The 23,484-nt window shown below is 40.8% G+C and overlaps 1 protein-coding gene across 20 annotated transcripts in view; it reads left to right on the plus strand.

The window, feature by feature from the left end:
* SCMH1 (Scm polycomb group protein homolog 1) overlaps window positions 1–23,484 on the plus strand; it is a 186,038-nt gene that overhangs the window by 94,414 nt on the left and 68,140 nt on the right. For 17 of the 20 annotated variants that reach the window (XM_058717848.1, XM_058717851.1, XM_058717852.1 and 14 more), the window contains 2 exons: window positions 4,391–4,479; window positions 9,558–9,801. The exons of 2 other annotated variants lie outside the window; for them this stretch is intronic. In XM_058717848.1, the coding sequence (XP_058573831.1) occupies window positions 4,391–4,479; window positions 9,558–9,801 (333 nt within the window). The remainder of the gene's footprint in view (window positions 1–4,390; window positions 4,480–9,557; window positions 9,802–23,484) is intronic. One more of the 20 variants, XM_058717850.1, reaches the window with a different exon arrangement.

The following is a 23,484-nucleotide window of genomic DNA, read 5'->3' on the forward strand; positions in this document are numbered from 1 at the left end:
CCTCTCTGAGATGATATTTCAGCAAAGAACTAAAAAAGATTTGAGAAAAGGGGGGGGTCTTTGAGGCAGAGGGACACAGCTTGGTGTGTTTCAGGAACAGAAAGACCAGTGAATGAGGGGCAGATGAGTTATGAGAAGTAAGTTCATTCCAGACCGCATGAGCTTTGTTAACATGCCTAAAGACTAGATTTATTTGTGTTGTGTATGGGTTGTAAGCACAACAGTGATGTGGTCTGTTTTATATTAAAAAAATCACGCAAACCTATCATTCTGGCTGTTATGTGGAGAACAGACAGTAGGGAGGGGAAAGTAGAGACAGTCTGCTAGAAGGCTGCTGAGCATACTATGCCTTAGATCAGGGTGGTCACTGGTGGGTGAGAAATCTCAAATGGTGAGAAATGGTTTGATTCAAGGTACATTATTAGATGCGTGTGCCATCAAGCCTTGCTGACGAATCATATTTGAGGGGTGCTAGGAAGGGAGGAATCACAGGTGGCTTCTAGGCATTTTGATCTGAGCACCTGGGTTTTAATAAGTGGTGTCATTAAGTGAGCTGAGACACTGGAGGAAAGAGCAAGTTGGGGGCAGGCAGCAAAATCCAGAGTTCTGCTTGAGACTTACTCATCTTGAGGCCTCTTAGCATCCAAGTGGACTTACAGAAAAAGGCAGATGGAAATACAAGCATGAAACTCAAGGCAGAGGTTTGAGCTGGAGATATAAATTGGCAGTCCTATTTGCCAGGGGGAGACTGGGGACCAAGAGGAAGAGAACCAGTGGCCAAGCACTGAGGTGCTCCCACTTTCAGAGGTCAAGATTTCTGACACACCTGTTCTTTTCTTCACAAGCAGGCCATTGTTTAATTGGAGGAGATCCTCAAGTAACTTTTTAATCTTCTTCCCTTCCTTCTTTCTCCAATATATGACCCAAAACTCTTTTTACCAATAAAAACAGTAAGGTAGGGCTGAGTGATGGAATATCTGAAGACATTAACATGCAGATTAATAATGAAGGTTCTGGAGACAGAGGAATTGGTCTTAAATCCTGCCTCTGCTATTTACTAACAGAGTGGCCTTAGATATTTTATTTAATTTCTCTAACCTCAGTCCTTCCATCTACAATGGCCAGCGTGTATGTTATATCTATTATATATATTATTATATACCAAGCTGTGTTTTAAGTCTTTCACATGTATTAACCTATTTTAATCCTTAGAACAACCCATCGAGGTAGTTACTATTTTTATCTCACTTTATTTTTGAAGAAACTAAAGCCAGAGAGAGGTTTTTGTAATTTGCCATACGTTACACATCAGGGAGGTGGCAGACTAGATTTAAATCAAGGCAGCTGGTGTCTGGACCAGTGCTACGTTTCTCGTATCGAATTCACAGAGTTGTAGTAGTGATTAAATGAGATAACCCACTTAAAGCGCTTGGCACATAGAGCCCGGAACATCATATGTGCATAATAAATGTTTTCTTTGGAAGCAGCATAGTGTAGTGAAAGCGAACCAGATGAGAGGGCTTAGGACTCCAGCCTCATTCTATAAGAGCAACTTATGTGACCACAAATAAGTTTCTTAGCCCCTCTGGACTTAAGTTTTGTAATCTGCAACATAAAATTTTTGTACTGTATGGTCTCTGAGGGCCCTTTCAATGTTAAAACACTATCTATGACTTCCCAATACAAATTATAGATACATTTGAATTTGGAAGGGGTGGGGGTTCCACCTCACTTAGGGGGGTAGGGCATAAAGTACCTTAATAATTCCTTGGGCTGGTAACATTTCTGTGTTGCCCTTCTAGTCTTGAAGGAGCTTGCTAGGAGGTAGTGAAACAGAATAGTCAAGAGCCATGAGGTCTGGAGTAGGACCACCATTTATTGGAATCTTCACCACTTACTACCTTGGACAAGATGCTTGAGTTTCCATTTCATCTTCTGCAAACTAAGAAGAATAATACTGTGTGCCTCATGGTAGTATTTCAAATATCCGGAAAGAAATTGCATGTAGAGAATTTAATACATAAGCAGTCAGTGCATATTAGCTATTATAATATTGTTCTAAGTGTTTCCAGAGCTGAGGGAACTTTTTTCTATTTTTTATTTTTTAGTTCTTTAAGTTCCATGGGACATGGAAGCTCCTGAGTAACCCTTTTCTAAGAAATGGAATTGGTGATTACGTGGCGAGGCACTTGCTGAGAACTGAGGGCATGAATCTGAGTGTTCTGACTGAGCAGTCATTTCTTCTACTCCTCTCTTTTATCAGGGATAGCAAGCATTTCTCTCGAATAGTTGTGTCTTGCCACGTCTTGCCCATAAGTGTAGTGAACCATTCGTGGCCTATCTGCTCTAGGTTTGACTTGCCTCAGTCCTTGACTAACCTAAGGAGGGTTGTTTTCCTCACACACAGACTGGGCCTGAATTTCTGGAGAAATTTATTTATTTTTTTCTTTTACCCTGATCAAAGGAAAAGTAGTAGTCAAGAATCCTTTGGCCGTGATTGCAAAAACTCAAAAAATAGGTTAGAGGAGAGGAAAAGGAGGAAGCAGGAATGACTGAGACCGTATAACCAAGAAGGTAAGGCCTGCTGCTGAGTGGGTTTGAACACAGTGTTGTAAACCCCCTCATGATTCTCCACATCTTGCTCTACGTTGGCCTTATTCTCAGTTGTTCTCCCTGTAGCAGTGCCAAGCCTACAAACAGCCTTATAGCCATGACCTCAGGAAAAGACTCTTCTTCAGCGTGTCTGTCATGTCGGAAAACAGTTGACCCAACTGGAGACACACGCACACGCACACACACACTTGGTATAGGGGAGTCTGATGCCCTTAAATGGCATTATTTCGCATTCCGTGGCCAGGTTGGTAGTCATGTGATAGACATCCCCACCAAATCACATAGAATTTTTCCAAAAGGAAAAAAACTAGGCAAGCAAAAAAGTAAACAATAGCAATTTTAGATTAAGTGATAGGAGCATCCGCATCGCTGTCACCATTGTTGATGTGAAGGAGCTATCAAGACATCTTCTGACCTTGGGGAACTTGGCTTAGCCTAGCCAGCTTTGAGACAGTTTAAATCGTACAGGGTGATGACTCTCTGATTTCCGTTTTCTTCTCTCTGTCTCCATGCCCTCCCCCTTAATTATAGCTATTAATTAATACTCCCCAAAGCTGATTCTTCCCTTTTTCATTTTACCTGCACGCTGATAGTTTAGCATAGTAGTCAGCAGTGTGGACTTAAGGATCAGACTGCCTGGGTTTCAATCCTATCTTTCTCATTTGCTCATTTTGAAATCGTAAGTTTACTTTATACCTCTTTTCTCGTCTATAAAAGGAAGACAGTAGCTGCCTTCCTGAGTTGTCTTGAGTAGATAGACTGTGGAAGGTGATTGGCTTAATATCTAGTCAAATGGTCAGTAATAACAGATGTCATTGTTGTTGTTATTTCCAGCTCTACAGCTTTGAGGCAGCCTATCTGTTCTTTTGTCAAGAATAGGAAAGCTGAGGGCGATTGGGAGACAAAGCACAAGATTTGGGCATCTCAGGATAGAGAGTTGAAGCCAAATCTGAAGGAGGCCTTTGGAACTCTAGCTGGAAGACCTAACTCCGATAACAATCTTATTTTTACAATTTACTAGTTAAATGGTACATTCTTATTGGCTTTTACTTGCTGAACGACAATGGACAATTAATCTCTCTAGGCTTCTTTTTATTCTTTTGGAAAATGAATATTTTTGGATAGGATTATCCCTTCCATGATCATCATTGTCTGATCCTTAATTGTTTAAGTAAAAATGAATATTGAAAAGCGTTCTGTAGTCGTGTGTGTGTGTGTGTGTGTGTGTGTGTGCGCGTGCACGCACACACGCGCACGTGCATGTGTGTGAGAGAAAGTTACAGTGAGTTAGTTTATATTATGATAAACCGAAAAGATTTACTTGTTTATTGGGTGTGGCACGTTACGTACCTGGTTTCTTCCTAAGAGATTATCATATCCCCTTTCATACCCCACTGTCTAGATCATTTCTAAGTATTTGTTGATCCTATCTCACATCTCTTTTGGACTTGTCAAGGAAAGATTTTTAGACATTATAATACATATTTTATAATACCTGTCAAAGAGTCCGAAAGCTTGGTTGGGGATTTTGTTCCACTACTTACTTTGCAACATTGCTTTGGGCAAGTTACATTCCCTCTCACGTGCCTCATTTCCATGTCTGTCTAATGAGGCATTTCTTCTATTTAACCTGTAAGTCCTTTCCTAACAGTCTGTGACTCTGTAACTATCACAGCATAGGTTGTGGCAGGAGTAGCTGGATTCCAAAGGGAAAACTTGGTATCACCAGTCCCTTTGAAACCTATTTTTTATCTGTTGCCCATTATGTTTGCTGCAGGATTTCGGCTGAATGCCTCCTCTTGGCCCATGTTCCTTTTGAAGACACTAAATGGAGCAGAGATGGCTCCCATCAGGATTTTCCACAAGGTATGGTGTCCTTCAGATATCACCACTGCAGACTGCTAAGGTCAAATGCTTACATTCTTTCATTTACTAAGCCCCTGATGTCTACTTTATATTTATGGCCTGAGGATGCCTTCTCAGAAACTAGTTCAGTGGAAGGATTTTTTAGTACCTTATGAAGCAGCAATGATCCCTGGAGGAAATTACACCATAAGTTAGGATTTCTGGTTTTGGGGTCCCAGCTCCACCATTAATAAGCTATGTCCTTTTGTCCTCATCTGTAAGTGGGAGTCTGTCTACCTCACAGGATTGTTAGGAAGTTAAAATGTGTTTATCAGTAAAACATAAAATATGATATAAATCTAATGGAGCTATTCTTATCCCAGATCTTGGAATTCCCTAAGTTCCATATGCTAAACAGAGAGAAAGGAAGGAGACTATTTTTTGAGTGTCTACAGGATGTTTGGAGTTGATATACACCATCTCATTTAATATTCACAGTTAACTTTCTGAAGCAAGAATTATGATTTCCACTTAACAGCTAAGAAAATGAATACTTTTGAATAAAGAACTTGCCCAAGATCACATGGCTAGTAAGTGGTGGAACAGGGATGTAGAACCCGTATCCATCCTTTCTTGTCTCCCAAAGGATGAGGCAATCAGTCTGCTCTCAGCTGAACTCTTTTAATGAGGTCAAGGGGCCTGAACTAGAGTTGCCTATGCTGCTAGTTAAGTCTAAACCCTAAGAGCACCTTGGTTCCCAGAATATAGTGTACTGGGCAACCTAGAAACCCTTTCGCTATAGAATATATCAAATTGGTGGTGGGGCGGGGGGAGGGAGACCCACAAATATTCTTTTAAATGCTTTGCTGAGCTACCAGAAAGTTAGAAAACTCTCCAGAGGCCAGAGTGAAGAAGGAGAACCAGTGTTAAGTGTGACGTACTGTACCTGCAGGTCCCTTAAGGGGCTTTGCCAGTCTCACTTTCTAAGGATCTTGTCTTTTAGCAGCCGTGGTAGGATAGATGAGCACTTGGGCCTGTGCAGGGCAGTGAAACAGGCCCTGAGACTGCCACGCAGACAAGTAGGTCAGGTCCCTCAGGTGGTCCCTCCTAGTGAAAAGACTGTTACTACTGCTGAGGAAGGTGTCTGCCTCAGCTCTGCGGTGGGGTGCAAATGGGAGTCACCGCCCCTGATAAATCAGCCTAACCCGTGCAAGTCCAGATACAGCGCATGTGTTGTCTAGGAACTTCAGGGCTGTATGGAGCTCTTTCTGAGTGCCTGCAGAAGCAAACCCAAAGTCTCTCTAGAGGGTTTGGTTGCTTTCAACACAATGCCATAGGAGTCCCCAAGGTGAAGCACCATTGAAGAGGAGTATTCTGTTCAGAATTCCAGAGCCCTCAAATACTCTCAAAATAAACCCAACATGAGACATCAGTGGACCCAACAAAACAGGAAGGCTATAACCAAAGGGCTTCCAGATAATAGAAATAGCAGATAGAGATTATAAGTTAAGTATTTGAAAATGATTAAGGAACAAAAAGAAGGAATTTAAAAGTTGAGAGATGTACAAAACCCTATTTTTAAAAATATTTTAAAAAATTGAAATGAAACTTAATGGTTAAAAGTACAAATTAATAGGTAAGTATATAAGAAACTAGGACTTAGATAAAGAAGAATTAAATGAAAGATGTATGTAAGGAATTTCCCCAGAATGCAGCACAAAGAGATAAAGAGGTAGAAAACATTAAGGAAAAGAGACCAGGAGAATAATACTAGAAGGTCCAACGTATGCTGAACACAAACTTCGGAAAGACTAATTAGAAAGAATAGAGAATAGGAATATTCAAGAAGATATTAACAGAATTTTCCAGAGTGTGCAATAAAGGCACATACATACCTTAAAACATCACAGTATTAATTGAAGTCCAGAGAAAAGATCCGAGCAAGTAATCACACAGGGTACCTTCCAGAGGGTTACAGGTAGTGTGACAGCACATTTCCAGACAGCAGCCGTACAAGCCAAAAGATCATAGAACAGTATCTTCCAAGTACTGAGAATAAAATTATTGTCCACCTAGAATTTTATATCCAGCTGTACTGTTATTTCAGAACAAATACAAAACCAAGACATTTCCAAACAGACTAGTACAAGTAGATACTTTCAGCCACTGAAAGAACAACTGAAAAATCTATTTCAGGAGGAGGATCATTGAACCCAGAAAATAAGAATGGACGTAATAGTGATGGAAAGATTGCTTAACATGTGGGTAAAACTAAGCAAGCAGTGCCTGTAACTGTATAAACTAAGTATAATAACAATGTGGAACTAAATTATCAAATACCTATTAACTCAGGAGTAGGTAAATTTCAGGAGTAGATATTGTTTGGGACTGTACATATAATGAGTTTTAGACTGAATTGGTCAACTATACAGCTGCAGTCGTCTCAAGGCAATCTGCTAAAAGATTCTAAATAGAATGGTTAACATCTGAATCAATGGAGGGGGTAAAAAGGGAAGAAAATTCAATTTACTGTAAAGGAGAAAAAGGAACCCAGAAAAATCAAGTTACATAGAAATGTAGGCAAGATAATAATTGTAATAAATTTAAATATCTCAGTTATTGCAAAGAAGGTTAAACTCATCAGTTCAGTCAGATACACATTAGATTGTTTTTAAATCTAGCTCTATGCTGTTTATAAGAGACCCTGCTAAAATATACACCAAATGTTGAAAGGAAAAGAAAAGACACACCAGGCAAATCTTTGTCAAGAAAGCCTATGCTAACTATACTGACACTAGGCGAAGACTTTGTCGCTGAAAGACTTCATTAAAGAGGCCACAATCTAATGATAAAAAAAAGTACATGCTCCTGAAAAACAGTGCCTCAGATATGAAAGCAAAATTTGACAGAATTTAGACAAATTGGAAAATCCACAGTTGTTGACGAATATTTCAGTACATGTCACTCAGTAATTGATCAATAAAGCAGACAAGGAAATTGGTGTATCAGTCAGCATAAGCTATTCAGTATTAAATCAGCTGATAAGTTTTTTGTTTTTTGTTTTTTAGGTTTATTTGTTTTGAGAGAGAGAGTGCATGTGTGTGCCACTTGTGAGCCAGGGAGGGGCAGAAAGAGAAGGAGAGAGAGTCCAAGCAGGCCCAATGCTGTCAGTGCAGAACCCGATGTGGGACTTGATCTCACAGTGAGATCATGACCTGAGCTGAAATCTAGAGTCAGACACTTAACTGACTGAGCCACCCAGGGGCCCCAAGCTGATCAGTTTTTAAGAGTCAGTTGCAGGGGCGCCTGGGTGACTCAGTCGGTTAAGCATCTGAGTTAGGCTCAGGTGGTGATCTCACAGTTTATGGGTTTGAGCCCTGCGTCAGGCTCTATGCTGACAGCTCGGAGCCTGGAGCCTGCTTCGGATTCTGTGTCTCCCTTGCTTTCTGCCCCTCCCTCGTTCATACTGTCTCTGTCTCTGTGTCTCTCTCTGTCTCAGAAATAAACATTAAATTTTTTTAAGAAAAATAAATCAGTTGCATTTCTATTTAACAGCAGCAAGTGGCTTGAAAATAAAACATTTTTTTAAAAATGTTTTTTAATGTTTATTTATTTTTGAGAGAGAGACAGAGCACGAGCAGGGGAGAAGCAGAGAGAAAAGGAGACACAGAATCCGAAACAGGCTCCAGGCTCTGAGCTGTCAGCACAGAGCCCGACACAGGGCTCGAACTCACAAACCATGAGATCATGACCTGAGCCGAAGCCAGACGCTCAACCGACTGAGCCACCCAGGTGCCCCTAAAAATTTTTAAAGATAGCACTTATGATAACAGTAAAATAATATGCCTAGAAAATGTTAATAAAAGCATGAGATACTTATAAAGAAAAATTAAAAATCTATATTAAAGAAAAAATCTACATTAAAGAATACTTAAATGGAAAAGACTATTATGTTCATGGATGAGAAGGCTAAATATCATTTATACAAAGGTTATTTCTGTCTACACTAATCTATAAATTCATTGGGATTCCACTCAAAATCCAAAGAGGGGTTTTCTCTGGACTTGAAAAGCTGATTCCATGGTATCAGCTTTCATACAAAAGATCATATGAAATTCATAATGAAAGATCAGGGAGAAAGACTAGCCAAAACCATACTAAAAAATGACAAAGTAGGGGACTTTTTCTACCAGATACCCATTTAATAAGACCATGTTAGTAAGACCCTGTTATTCGTGCAGGATCAGAGTGTAAGACCAGAGAAAGAATAGAGTGTATAACACTTTTTGAGAACTTTATCTTTGCAACTACACTGCAGATCCACACTGTTGGACAGAGTGAGCAATGTTACGAGCACTTAGGAGGGCAATTTGACAATACTTAATAAAGCATAGGATGTATATATCTGTCCTATAATCCAGCAATTCTACTCCTACTTACATACCCTAAAGTAACCCTTCCACATGTGTGCAAAAGAACAAGTGCAAGAATGGTCACTGAAACTCTTGAAACAGTGAACAATTAGAAATGATCTTAAATGTCCATCTGAATAGAATGAATATGTTGTGATATATACATATAATGGAATATGAACTATTAGCACTTGAAATATATTGGAGCTAAATTTATCAACGTAGGTAAATTTCAAAAGTGTAGCATTAACCACACACAAAAAAGTTGTAGAATGATATGTATGGTATAATACCATTTATGTAAAATTTTGAAGTATGCAAATGGATGCATATATATATATATATATATATATATATATACACATATATGTATATACACACACACATACATACATAGTCAAGTATGAAAACATGCATGAGGAATGGGCACAAAAGGGATTCAGCTTTAAAAATGTTACCTTTTATTTCTTAAAAAAAAAATCAGAATCAAAATGGTAAAATGTCAGGACATAAAAAGTAATACTTTGGTATACTCTGAAATTCATTTAAAAGAAAGACTACACTTTCATTATAAATCTTCGGTAGCAGCCGGTGACTTTTTCATCATTCCAAACTTGGTAGCAGTCTCTTGGGGCACACAGACTCTGTGTTTGCATCTAGGTCTGTATGTTTCTGTTTCTCATCTAGGAACCACCCTCGCCTTCCCACAACTTCTTCAAAATGGGAATGAAGCTAGAAGCTGTGGACAGGAAGAACCCTCATTTCATTTGCCCAGCCACTATTGGGGAGGTGCGGGGCTCAGAGGTGCTGGTCACTTTTGATGGGTGGCGAGGGGCCTTTGACTACTGGTGCCGCTTCGACTCCCGGGACATCTTCCCTGTGGGCTGGTGTTCCCTGACTGGAGACAACCTACAGCCACCTGGCACTAAAGGTAAAGGCTCATCCATGAGCTCTTGAAATCAGGACCCAGGTTGGTAAGGGAGGTTACCTGGGTCTCCCACGGTCACCGTATCTTCAGTAAACCTCACCAGTAGGCAGCTTAGGTAAACACCAATGTCTACCTGAGAGCAATCAGAAACAATAAGAATTTAATGTCCAAGGAAGCTAGATGTGGAGTTTGGGATAAAGTAAAAGTTCCTTACTCTAAATATCCTAGTTTATTCTCAGGCAACTAGCTTTTCCTCCCTGTCACTTTTGTTCCTAACCTCTTTCCGAGTTTGAGTAGCATGGATTGTCTCAAGGTGCACCTCTCTCTCGGGTCCCAGGGGCTTTGCATATGAGCTGGAGTAGCAGTGTGCCATCAGGATACTTGAGAAGCACCGTAGCACAATGGGAAAAGCATGAACTTTGAAGCAAAGTAGACTTAGGTTTGAGTTCCAGCTCTGCCTTTTTTTTTTTTTTTGCCAGCCATGTGGCTTTGGGCAGTTAGTTTGCCTCTCTAAACCTCAAATTCTCTGTCTGTAAAAGAACACCTGCTTCATAAAGTTATTGTGAGGAATAAATGAGATGATACGGGTAAAATGCTTACATAATATCTGGCAAATAGCAAGTGCTAAACAAATGTTTTTATTATATTACTGCTGCTCTTATCATAGTTATTACATCCTGTATTATATTTATTATAATTACTAGATAATATATAATATGCCACATTATTGGTATTATAATGCTATTATTATAAAAATAACCACTACTAATGGAAGAGTATATATAAAATGCTAGAATAGTGCCACAGAGTAATTGAACAGTAAATTATGTTTCTAATGATGATGGTGTTGGACATCATCCAGAATAGAATTTGAGATAGCTGCTCTAAATAAAAGAAATACTAAGATCTCATCCCTGAAGTCTAAAAGTGCTAGTTAATCTGAAGGCGTAGAAAGTCACCCTTCCTATTGTCTGTCAGTCCCTTTTCTAAACCTCTGTCAGTTTCATTCATTCAGTTAGCCTGGTATTTATTGAGCACTTAACTGTGAGCCAAGCTGAAGATACAGCAGTTACAAGGATGAAAAACATTTCTGCCCTCCTGGAACTTCTATTCTAGTGGAAGGAGATAGGTGATAAACTTCAAAATCACGAAATAAACAAGATGATTTCAGATCCAGTTTCTCCTCAGGAATAAAGTATAATGAAATAGTGGCAGCAAAGGTGGACTGAGAAGGGGTTTTTTGTTTAACAGCTTTATCAAAGTGTAAGACAAGTGAAACAGACGGCACATATTTAAAATATACCATTTGAAAAGTGTTGACATGTGTGCATCCATGAAACCATGACCCACGATCAAGATAATGAACATGTCCATCATGCTCAAAAGTTTCCTCATTCCTCTTGGCAGAGGGAGGAGATTATTTTTTTTAATGTTTACTTATTTTTGAGAGAGAGAGCGAGCATGCACAAGTGGGGGAGGGGCAGAGACACACACACACACACACACACACACACACACACACACACACACACACAGACTACGAAGCAGGCTCCAGGCTGTGAGCTGTCAGCACAGAGCCCATTGCGGGGCTTAAACCCACATACTGCAAGATCATGACCTGAGCCAAAGTCAGATGCTCAACCCACTGAACCACCCAGGCACCCTGGGAGGAGATTGTTTAGATACAGTTTCTTTTCAGGAAAATTTGCCTGAAAAGGTGATATTTGAATTGAATGATCAGAAAGAATTCCAAGCAAGGACAGGGCATACATATCATGGTGCTGAGACGTGCGTGAGCGTATGTGTTTCAGGGGCAGAGAGAAGACTGCTCCTACTCTAGAGCGCTGTGTGAGAAGGAAAGTGGCAAAACCCTGTAGGACCTGGAAAGCCAGAGTGAGAATTTGGATTTTATTCTAAACATGTGGGGAATTGTTAGAGGGTACTATGTAGGGGAGTGACAAGATTCGATTTACTTTTAAAAAGTCACTTGCACTTGTATCCAGAATTCAACTCAACAATAAAAAAGGCAACCCAATTAAAAAATGGGCAAAGGGTTTGAATGGACATTTCTGCAGAGAAGATAATACAAAAGGCCCATAAGCACTTGAAAAGATACTCCATGTCGTTAGCCATTAGGGAAATGCTAATCAAAGCCACAAGGAGATACCGGTTCACATCCATGGGTAAGATATAATCAAAAGGCAATAACAAGTGTTGGTGAGAATGTGGAGGAATTGGATACATGGCTAGTGAGATTGTGAAATGGTGCAGCCACTTTGGAAACAGTTTGGAAGTTACTCAAAGTATTAAGCACGGAGGTACCCGTGACCTAGCAATTCCACTCATGGGTATACGCCCAAAAGAACAGAAAACATGTCCATAGAAAAATGTATCATGTATGTTCATGACAACATTATTCATTGTAGCCAAAAAGTGGAAATAGCCCAAGTGTTCATCATGTGATGAACAGATAAATAAAAGGTGGTATATTCATACGAAATCTTGTTTGGCAATAAAAAGGAATGAGTCCTGAAATAGACTACACCACAGATGTACCTTAAAAGACATTAGACTGAGAGGAAAAAGCCAATCACAAAAGCCCACACGTGGCATGATTGCTTTTGTATGGGCTGTCCAGAAGAGGCAGAAACGCAGAGACAAAAGTAAATTAGTGGTTGTCAGTAGCACGGGGGAGAGGGGAAATGGGAGGTCACTTTGATGAATATGGTAAATATTCTCTGCAATTAGATCGGGAAGGTGTTTGCACATCTGTGTATCTACTAAAAACACCGAATTGTACACATTAAAGGGGTGAAGCTTATGGCATATGAAGTATCTATCAATAAAGCTGTCATTTAAAAACTCCCTCGGACTGCTTATGGAGAATGGATTGTGCTGTGCTGACTGTGGACGAGGAAGAGGGGAGGGTTGCTGGGATTAGGTTGGTGGCACTGGGGTGGGGAAAACTTGAGATGGGGGCAGGGCAGCGGTCAGACACACTTCTTGCCTCAGGAAAGTGCTATTCCTCCATATGCTTCAAGAAACAAGCGCCTGAGATTGCTATGAGAAACAACCCGTTGCTGTCCCTCGGCAAGCCCTGTGAGGCGGTATCTTCTGTGGAAGCAGGGAGAAGAGAAGTGCCTTGGAGGTAGTAGCAGACTCATTTTTGCTTACTTGAGACAAGTAGGATAAGCCTCGGTGCTCCTGGCTATGTTCAGTGAGTAGGTTGGTCCTCTCACTTTCTTGCCTAGGCAATTTCATCACGCTTACTTAAGTAAATCTCTTAGCGTTTCTCCACAGCCACAAGACCAGGGAGTCTTTGTGCCCAGGAGTTGCTGGGCAGGTATTCCTTTGTGACTGGGCACCATGCTGATAAGAAATACGACTATATGGTTGATGCTTCCAGAGGCGTTTGCTGACTGTTTTCATCCTCCTCTTTGCATATCTGGGGACAGCTGTGATTTTTAACAGCAGATGACCAGATCAGCAGATGGCTCAGAGGTGGAGAGAGACCTTCTTCTGGTTGGCATTTCCAGACCAGATCCTTTGGCCACCATTCCAGCAGCCAGGGTTCCTCCAACAGTTCCCTTGCCCCCCTCCCCTCCCCCTCCGTAGGTTCTCCAGTGTGGCTGTTCAGTAACAGCAGAACTTCAGCCACCTCAGTGTCCTGGCTAGGGCGCAAGTGATCCAATGTGGAAAAAATGTGGTTACTCAATTCTTTTCTCAAAACAAGATGTTCTCTCTGTGTAAGCCTGTTCTCTTTCTAATCATGCTGTCTCCTCCTCCCTTCCTACCTTCTGGCCATTCGTGTGCAAATGGTAAAAATTCAAAGTAATATGAGATTGTTTCTTGCTCTCAGCAAATAGGAAAAAAACATCGATTTTATTCAGTGTCTTTTACATGCGTTATTTCACTTTATATTCCTGGTAACTCTCAAGTAGGCATAATTATTTTCAGATACATTTTATTTATGAGAAAAATAAATTTCGGAGGATTAAGTGACTTAGTTCTGTTGATATTTGAGTCTAGAGGGAGAAGTCATGGAGATCTTCCAGTAGGACCAGCTGTCAAGGCCATTTAGAGCCATATTGCCTTCACACATGTCCCCCCCTGTACTCTCCCCATTCTCCTTCAGGCTTTCTTCAAAGCTTCGTTTGAGACCCTGGATTTTGGCTTCCAGATCCTGATACGAAGTAGGAAAGAAGCAGTGTTGGGGAATATCAGAGCTTTGAACGAGGGTCTAGGCCCAGCTGGGCCACAAACTTATGTCTGTGAACAAGCGATTCCTAATGAGAGGTTGAACTAGGTGACCCTCGATGGCCCTCCCACCCTTGTGATACTGTCCATTCCTGCTCTTGGGGATGGGTAACAAGGGACCCCGGTGACTGTCTCCTGCTTGATTCTAGGTCCGGCTCACCTACCACTTTGCTCTGCCCTCCAGCCACCTGGGGCTCTGCCTCTCTCAGGGACTCCTGCACCCTGGCCGTTTTCTCTTCTGCTAAGAGGTAGTAATCCTTTTTAGCTCTTAAACTCCTGGCGCCCAGCCAACTCTCATAAGAGCAAATACAAAGCTTACAGCTAATCCAGGGTACTTGGTTATAAAAGGCAAGCGTTGTTTTTGTTTTTTAAGCTCATCACTTTTTTTTATGTGTGACTTAACATAAAACTGAAACAGGCAAGTTTTACTTTTTAAACTTTAAAAAACAGAGAGTTCAGTCCATTTGGCTCAACTGTAACGCTTAACTAGGCTTCTCACCATTCTGACATCCACACTGATTTCAATCTGGGTGAGCCCATTTTAGATTACAGTTTAGCTTCCTATGTAACTTGTACAGTAGGAAGAGAATGTGAGCTGTGAGCTACCGCGCATTTGCGTTTTTATTATAAATTAATGTGTTGCTGTCCGGATTATACTCCCAATTTCTTGTGACCTCATAGAGTGTAAACTGGGTCTGGCTGCTCTCAATATGCTGATACAAATATGGGGTCCAGGAGAGGTGCTGCCCTTGAGCACACCTGTTGGAGTAAAAGGTCAGCCGGGCCTCCTCTACCTTTTCATTCCACCCCTTCTACCTGTGGCATCATACAAAGAGAATGCTTCATAATCTGACTCGGTGCTATGGTTGAGGGGAATAGTAGTTTTACTCTAGTCTAGAGAGTAAGAATTTGATGCTTCAAAACACAACTTTTGGAATATCTCTTCACATTGTTTCTGTGAAACATTTAAAAAGTATTTGCCATACTTTATGGATGGCCTCTTCCTCTTATAAAACTATCTAGGAAGCTATACTATAGCCACTTTGGGATTCTGGGTCAGAAAGAGGATTGGTTAAATTGTAATCCTAAACTGTGCAGGGAAAAACCAGGATAGAGGCGAGAATAACACAAGCCAGGCTAAACTGTGGGTCACAGCATGTACACAGCACGTAGGTCAACTAACGGGTTGATTTTCTTCAGCCATCCATCCATTCATTCAAGTTCTAAGCCCTAAGCCACAGCTGAGTGCTAGTCATTGGCTTAATTGAGGGAGCATCTGCCTTTAGAGTTTACAGTTTGGGGAGTGTATAGACAAATAGAAAATTACAGCTTCAAAGTGATAAAGTACAGAAGGGCCCCTACCTAGTTTGAAGACTGGAAGGTGGAGGTCAGAGGAGGCTTCCAAAGAAAGTGACATCAGACTGAAACCGGAAGAAAAATTCTAGGTAGCCATGGAAACAGAGGCCCAAGATTTAAAAAAAAAAAAAAAAAAATGTGTTGAGGAACTGAAAGATGCTTAGACAACTAGACTGTAGCATGGAGAGAGAGGAATGGAAAGCGGAAAGGCTGGAGAAGAAGCCCTTTTAGACTGTTTTAAAGATTGGGGTCTTTGCCCTAAAAGCAGTGAGAGACATTGAATGGGCTTTGTAGAGTCGCTGGTCAGATTTGTGTTTTAGAAGACCATTCTGGTAACAGTGAAAGGATGGGTGGCTTCCAGAAGGTGGAGGTAGATGTGCCTATTAACAAGCTGTTATAATATGCCAGTGAAAGAATTGAGGCAGTGACATTGTGGTGAAAAGGATAAAAAGATTGGTGGGGGCGGGGGGGGCATATTCTTTGAATAAAGAACCCAAAATATGAGTTCTTACAGTCGAACACCTGTCGCAACTACTTTACTTATTTAACGAATAATTACCCCTACAACATGGAAATTTTGCCAGTTTTTCAGTATAAGCCTTAATGAGAAAGCTAAAATTCTCCTTTTCATTTTGTCTAGGAAGTTAGCGTTTCTTACTGCCTAGACTCCTTGTTAAATGGAACTAAGTTATTCATTTTTATCTCCCCAGCACTTGGCACATGGTAGTTATTCAGTAATAATTTGCTGAGTGAAGTAGATCACGCTGAATATTCTGATTCCATTTGTGTTCATCAACATCTAAAGCCACTACTCCCTTAATTACCAAAGTGAGAGTGCTACTCCCATTTTCACAGCAGAGTGAAATCCATTTAAACTAACGTTCTGTCTTATAAATTTTGGAAACCTTATGGCCAAAAGTCAGGATGGCAAAGGCCACTCGTCTCCAGAAACATTCGTACAGCTCTACACCTGCCCTTCCATCCAACTTCTTTTGCTACTCAGCCACAGCAAGCAGGAGAGCGTCCTCTCCATAGGAAACTTCTAGCAACCAACATGCCGTGCCTATCTCTGAGAAGGCGTGTTCACTATGTCACGAGCAGGGTGGGCACATTGATCAACGAGCGAAACAAATTTTTTTGGTGCCCTTAATGAGGACAGCTACTTGGTTGTTTGGCTGTTTTCCTTTTTACCTTCTCAGATATCCTAGTTCCAGGCCTCGCCTTTATTTAATATACCGTTTCCTCCCTCCTCCACACATATGCATGCACACACACACAATCTCTGTCATCATCGCAGATGTGGCCTTGTACTCTACTCACATCTAGAAACTCCAGCCTTTATTCATCCGTGTGGCCGACAGCTGTAGAGCCGTCCCCTTTTGGTGGTGCTAGGCTCGGTGGAGGTTAGAGACAGGTGCCTGCTTCCCAGGTTGAGTGAGTAATTGAAAGAAAATGAGCATGTGCTCACGTGCTATGCACCAAGTAGCACAGGGAGATGCCTGCTATGGGTTCTATCTGAATTAGATGCCTGGACATCTCAAGAAAACTGTGCCAGAAGTGTTTAAATGCTCTATTTTGGTCCAAAAAAATACATGTATTTATGAGATGAGGCTTTCTCTTGATTGTATGATGCTTACGGTACACAAACAGAAATAGGAAAATGGGGCAGTGACATGAGACACTAGATTATGAAGCGGGGATCTAGGTTCTCCCACTGGTTGCAATTATGTCTGCCTAAAGGACAGAAAAGTCCTGTCCCATACCTCTCTTCCAGCTCCCATAAGCTGCCCCTTCGGCTCTGCCCAGTTCCCTTGCCTTCACCAGCCACAGATGCCTGAGAACGGTAGCAGTTTTTTGGCACATGTAATGAAACAACTGGCATCTGTCAAACTCCTGGAAATAGTGAGATGTGACTTAAACAGTTCATAGATTTGACCACACCTACTGTTTTCTTTAGAATTCTTAGACCCATGTAGTTTTCTTTGGCAGGCTTTTATTGAACACCTACTATGTGCCAGCATCAGTACATATCAACTTGCAAAATCCCCTAGTTAAAAAAAAATTTTTTTTAACGTTTATTTACTTTTGAGAGAGAGAGAGACAGAGTGTGAGCGGGGAAGGGTCAGAGAGAGAGAGAGGGAGACGCAGAATCCGAAGCAGGCTCCGGGCTCCGAGCTGTCAGCCCAGAGCCTGACGCGGGGCTCGAACTCACAAGCTGTGAGATCATGACCCGAGCCGAAGTCGGACGCTCAACCACCTGAGCCACCCAGGCGCCCCAGCAAAATCCCCTAGTGTATGTGGTTTTTAGGAAAGCCGGACTGGAAATCAATAATATAAACTCTATGTAGTTACATTTTCTCCCTTAATTATATGGATGATTTTTTCAGGAAATATTGCAGGTGTAATCTCGATAGTGACTTACTAAGTAGACCATAAACATCCATGTATGTGAAAGAAGACGAGGAAAACTTGGCAAACTCTTTGACAGAGCAAATAAAAAGCAAGAGTATGAGGGTGATACAGCAAGAAGGCAGGAGTTTCAAGCTTTTGGGATTCATTGTCTTACGCTATGGAAAGCTGGACTGTGCTCGTGTGACTGTGTGGCTGACCAGCATGCGCTTCATCACAGGGTGCTTTCACCGAGGGCCCTCGGTTTCACCAGACACATTCACAGATCATCTTCTGAGAACACATAGCCCTACACCTGCAGAAATTGCTCCCAAATCCTCTTGCCTATTACCCTTAACAGCTAAGGCCAGTCACTCCTTTGTCAGTAGTAGAAGGTTCTTAAAGTTGGCTTGTGGTCCTGTCATGCACGATCTTATTTTCCTCTGTTTTCCCCCACTCTCTGTAGATTTATCAGTTGAAAAACTCCCAGGAAAAATGAAACGTCTTTATAGTTGTAGAGGTCTTCTCCCCGTGCTGTAGGAATTAGAGTCCAGCAGGAAAGAAGGAGCTAGATCTGGAGAACCGAAAGTGTTAACCGAGCTGGATCAGAACAAGAGGCAACCCATGCTGCATTAAGTGAACTTGATTTAGAGGAGTGGAGTTTCAGCCTTGGCATCAGCCCAGCTGGCAGCACATAGCTGAACCCAGCCAAGTTGAGCAAAGCTAATAAAGAACACATCCTCTAAATTACAATGCCAAGCCAACGATACACTGCTGTGAGTGAAAACAAGATCCCAGTCCAGGAAACTGATAAACCAAATGGGTTTCCCCCTGCTCCTTTTTTCCCCCCATTGTTCATGTTCTATGTCATGTAGACACACACAAGTTGGGCTTACTTAACATTTTGTACATCAGTTTTCAATTCCATATACTGTATTGTTGCCAGAGAGAGGAGAGATCTGATAATGAATTTTTTTTTTGGCAAATAAGACTGTTAAGGATTACTGGAGAAACCTAGAAGTCAAAAATATCCTGACACCCTTCATTATTATAAGTAGGCATGTTTAGTTCATTATCTTCCTTCCTTTACTTGGGGATACACTCTTGTTTATCAGTTTCAAGGTAAAATAGTGGGAAGAGCATGAACTTTAGAGACCAAATGATCTAGGTTCAAATCAACCTCTGTGCGTTCAGTTTCTCCATCTTTAACATATCCAAGTATAATGGTTGTCTCAGGAAAAGGCACTTGTGGGATTGTTTGAGTTGCAAGCTAAAGTAGCCACTTTTTCATGGAACATCATGTATAATTAAAAGAAAAACCGACTTGGATATTTGGCAGACTCTTTCTCCAAAATTAAGTGAGCTGGTCACTTTAAAGAAGACAACCTATAAGCATTTGCTGTAAATGATCAATTTAAACTTTCAAGTGAAAATCAGAATCTTGGGAAACTTGTATCCATCGTGAGCTTATCTTCCCAACATGTGAAGGCTTCAGAGTCACTCGTTGCCATGTTCTCGTCTATCTAGAAGTTGTTTTGGTTAAGGTTTATTTATTTGCCTTCACATTAAATATAAGATGTCAGGAAGGTAAATAAAGTCATAGAAGTCTAGAATCTCAGGGTTAGAGGGAACTTCAGAAGTTATCAAATTCAACCCTCCACCTAATTCAGGCCTCTCCCTGAGAGCATCCCCATAACTACATATCCAGCCCTTACTCAAATTCTTCCAGAGACAGGGAGATTATAACCTCCCAGAGGTGAACATTTTTCATTTGTGATAGCGCTAATGACTAAAAGTGTTCTTGCTAAATTTGAGCTGAAATCTGCTCTCCCCCAGTATCTATCTCTTGGCTCTAATTTTGTTTCTTGTTTCACCCAAAGCCTTCTTCAGACACCTCTTGATACTCTTGTTCCTCCAGGCCTTTTTCCTTCAGTTATATCTGAAATTGGATAGTTTCTAAGCCCCTCATCAGCTTGGATCTCTTCTTGACCCATTTCAGCTTACCGTGTTGTGCCCAGAGCAAACTCCGCACATCAGGGATGGTCTGACTAGTGCAGAGAGGATTGGCACTCTCGCTTCCCTTAAGAGAGCATTAGACTGCCTAGCATGTTGAAAATGAGGGATTGCATTTCCTCTGTTTTTATATACTTAAAATGGTTATAGTAGTTTCTTACCATTACCCCTTATCTAGGTTCAGCACAAGTTGAACCAAACTTCAGGACATAATGGCCATGTTAGAAAGGAGGATTTTCTGGCACCTTTTTTTTTTTTTTAATTTCTCTGCTACTGAAGGGTAGGGACGGTAAATCACAAGATTTGGAAAGTGCTTTTCCAGTTCTTTTTTATCATACTGTCCAGGTTGTGACACACCCAAGTATTTTCCTCGGGAAAAGTTTTCATTAGATAAGAGGATTCCTTCTCTTTCCCAAAGATAGCTTTTCTTCATTCAAACCAATAGGGATCATATAGTATCAGCTGTATAGAAACATGGAAGCCTGCCTTAGAGCTGAGTTCTCCCACATACCCATGGTCAGTAGTCAGAGTATACTTTCAAGGCAGTCTCATTTGTAACTTGCCATGGAAAAGAATGTAGATCATAAAAATGCTTAACCTTTTGTGTATCTGCTATTTTGGTATTACATTAAACTAACCACCTTTTATAATGTTGTTTAGAAAGATGTTCAATGAGCACCATTTTAATAAGAAAGGAAGTTAACCTTTTCAATGCCACATGGAAGTTTCCAAACCACCTGCAGGGTTTGCAGGATAGTAGTCCCTCCCCCCGCCCCAGCATCCACTTATCAGAAATACAGTCCAAGATCCCCGTGGATGCCTGGAAACCACAGATGATACTGAATCCTATCAGTATATGTATTATGCTTTTTCCTATACATATGTATCTATGGTAAAGTTAGACATAGTAAGAAATTAACAATCAGTACTAATTTAATAGAACAGTTTTAACACTATACTGTAATTAAAGTTCTGTGAATATGGTGTCTCTAGGTATCTTCTTGTACTGTACTCACCCTTCTTGTGATGGTGTGAAATGATAAAATACCTACTTAATGAGGTGAAATGAAGTGAATAAGGGGGACGTTGTGACGGTGTTAGGTACTGTAGACTTTGGTACATCAGAAGAAGGATCATTTGCCTCCAGCCTGCAGGGATAGTTGAAACCATGGAAAGCAGAACCATGGAGAAAGGGGAACTACTGTATTTGACCTTGGTTTACATGGGAAGAAACTGAAGCTCAGAAAGTTTACCAACAGGAATAAGAAGTAAAATTTGGTAAGTCCCTAAATTATATCAGACACAGTGCTTATCATACCCACATCCTCAAGCAGTATCTCAACCAAACCTAATAATAACCCATAGCTCAAAGGGGTTAAATGATTTGCAAGGACCTGAACCTAGCTGCATGGGTTTCTAACGTCAAAATCCATGTTTTTTCTACTATACCACGCTTCATTTCTCTTGTGCCTCAAATGAGGTTTAGAAATAGCCATTAGGTAAATGAGTCTGAGATAATTGTGAATAAGATTGAGTTAATGAATGTGAAAGTAATTTGAGAATTGTGAAGTGTGATTCGCACGTGAGAGGTTTCCATCAGTGATTTTGGAAGTGCATGGTGACACCTACCGGAAACTCCAGGGCCCTTTTTCATGAGGTGGGGATGAGTTTGCGATACGTGTTGGGTGTAGAAGGAGAAGGATCGAGAGTGGGAGATAGACCCTTCAAAGCACCAATAGCTAGTTACTGTACATCTGGACAAAAGAAGTCAGTTTTCCAGGCTAGTCACAACCAGCTGTTCAGTCATAGAAAATGAAATACAGTAGCTCTCACAGGGGAAGTCATTCATAATTGAGTAGAGCCACCTGTATATATTATATAATTGTGCAGTCAACTAGGCCAATTGAGATATTCCTAGGAAATTTAACGTTAATGGAAGTAAAAGGGAAGAAGAAAGCCGTCTGGGGCACTGGGTAGGATCCCCCAAGGATATTTTGAATACATGCAAGTTTGCCTGTCTTTTCTTCCCACTCTTGGAATAGCTCTCAGTAGCCTGTGTCTCTGCTTTATACCACCTGGAAGCCTATTTGGATAAGGGCTTATAGTGCCTATCTAGTTACTTGTACTTTTTTTTTTTTTTTAATGTTTCCTTATTTTTGAGAGAGAGAAAGAGCATGAGCAGGGGAGGGGCAGAGAGAGAGAGAGGGAGACATGGGCTCTGAGCTGTCAGCACAGAGCCCAACACAGGGCTCAAACACATGAACTGAGAGATCATGACCTGAGTTGAAGTCAGACGCTTAACCAGCTGAGCCACCCAGGCGCCCCACTTGTACTTTTTAAAAAATGTTTATTTATTTATTTTGAGAGAGCATACACAGGGTGGGGGTGGGGGGAGGCCAAGAGCGGGGAGAGAGGGAATTCCAAGCAAGTTGCACGCTGTCAGTGAAGAGGCCAACTCAGGGCTTAGTCTCACAAACCGTGAGATCATGACCTGAGCTGAAATCAAGAATCAGACATTTAACCTACTGAGCTACCCAGGTGCCCCTGGTTACTTGTACTTTTTAGTGACAGTGTATCACCACACTTTTTCTTCTTTTGGCTTTCATTTGTTTATGTGTGTCTTTGTTTTCAGAATTATGTTACTACATCTCAAAGAAAATAATATTCTCATCTTGATTAACTTGGCAGGAGCTAGCCCCAACCCCATTGAAATTTTTAAATAGTATTATGTTTATATATAATAAAAATTATAAATTTTTATAAAAATTATAAATTTATATAAAAATAAAAATTATAAATTTTTATAAAATAAAAATTAATTTTATTTTCCACATTAACATGGAGAAGCAATTGGATTTCCTTTATCTTATTACTTATCCCAGTAATGTCTGTTGACCTATACCTGGCCTTTTATTTTATTTTATTATTTTTTTTTTTTAATTTTTTTTTCAACGTTTTTTATTTATTTTTGGGACAGAGAGAGACAGAGCATGAACGGGGGAGGGGCAGAGAGAGAGGGAGACACAGAAGCGGAAACAGGCTCCAGGCTCCGAGCCATCAGCCCAGAGCCTGACGCGGGGCTCGAACTCACGGACCGCGAGATCGTGACCTGGCTGAAGTCGGACGCTTAACCGACTGCGCCACCCAGGCGCCCCTATACCTGGCCTTTTAGTGTAATATATGAGGCTAAAAATGGAAAATTCAGCAATCTATTCAGAAATATTTAATGAGTTCCTACTGTGTATTCGCAAGTATGCTAGGTATAACAGGGAATATAGTTTCATTAGGGGAGATGAGATATGGATAAATAGAATGTAAAGTAGAAACAATTGTTGCTGATTTGACTTTCTTCTGCATTTAGTTTAGATTTGAATATTTTTTAGAACCATAGAATTCTCATAGAACTTCCAAAATGGAAGGATCTTTTTAGAAGATTTACTAGCTGTGTGACTTAGAACAACTTATGTTAACCTCTCTTAGCCTTAGTTTCTTCATCTGTAAAATGGAGGCAATAATATTTCTTACTCATAGAGTTGTTGTAAGGAGTTAAATGAGTTCGTATATTAGAGCAACAGCCAGCACATTCTAAGCTCTCCAAAAAATGTGAGTTATTAGTCATTCTAGTCTGATGCTGTTATTTTAATAAACAAGGAAATTGATGCATAGTAAGAG

Source organism: Neofelis nebulosa, chromosome 2, assembly GCF_028018385.1.
Source record: "Neofelis nebulosa isolate mNeoNeb1 chromosome 2, mNeoNeb1.pri, whole genome shotgun sequence".
Taxonomy (NCBI): domain Eukaryota; kingdom Metazoa; phylum Chordata; class Mammalia; order Carnivora; family Felidae; genus Neofelis; species Neofelis nebulosa.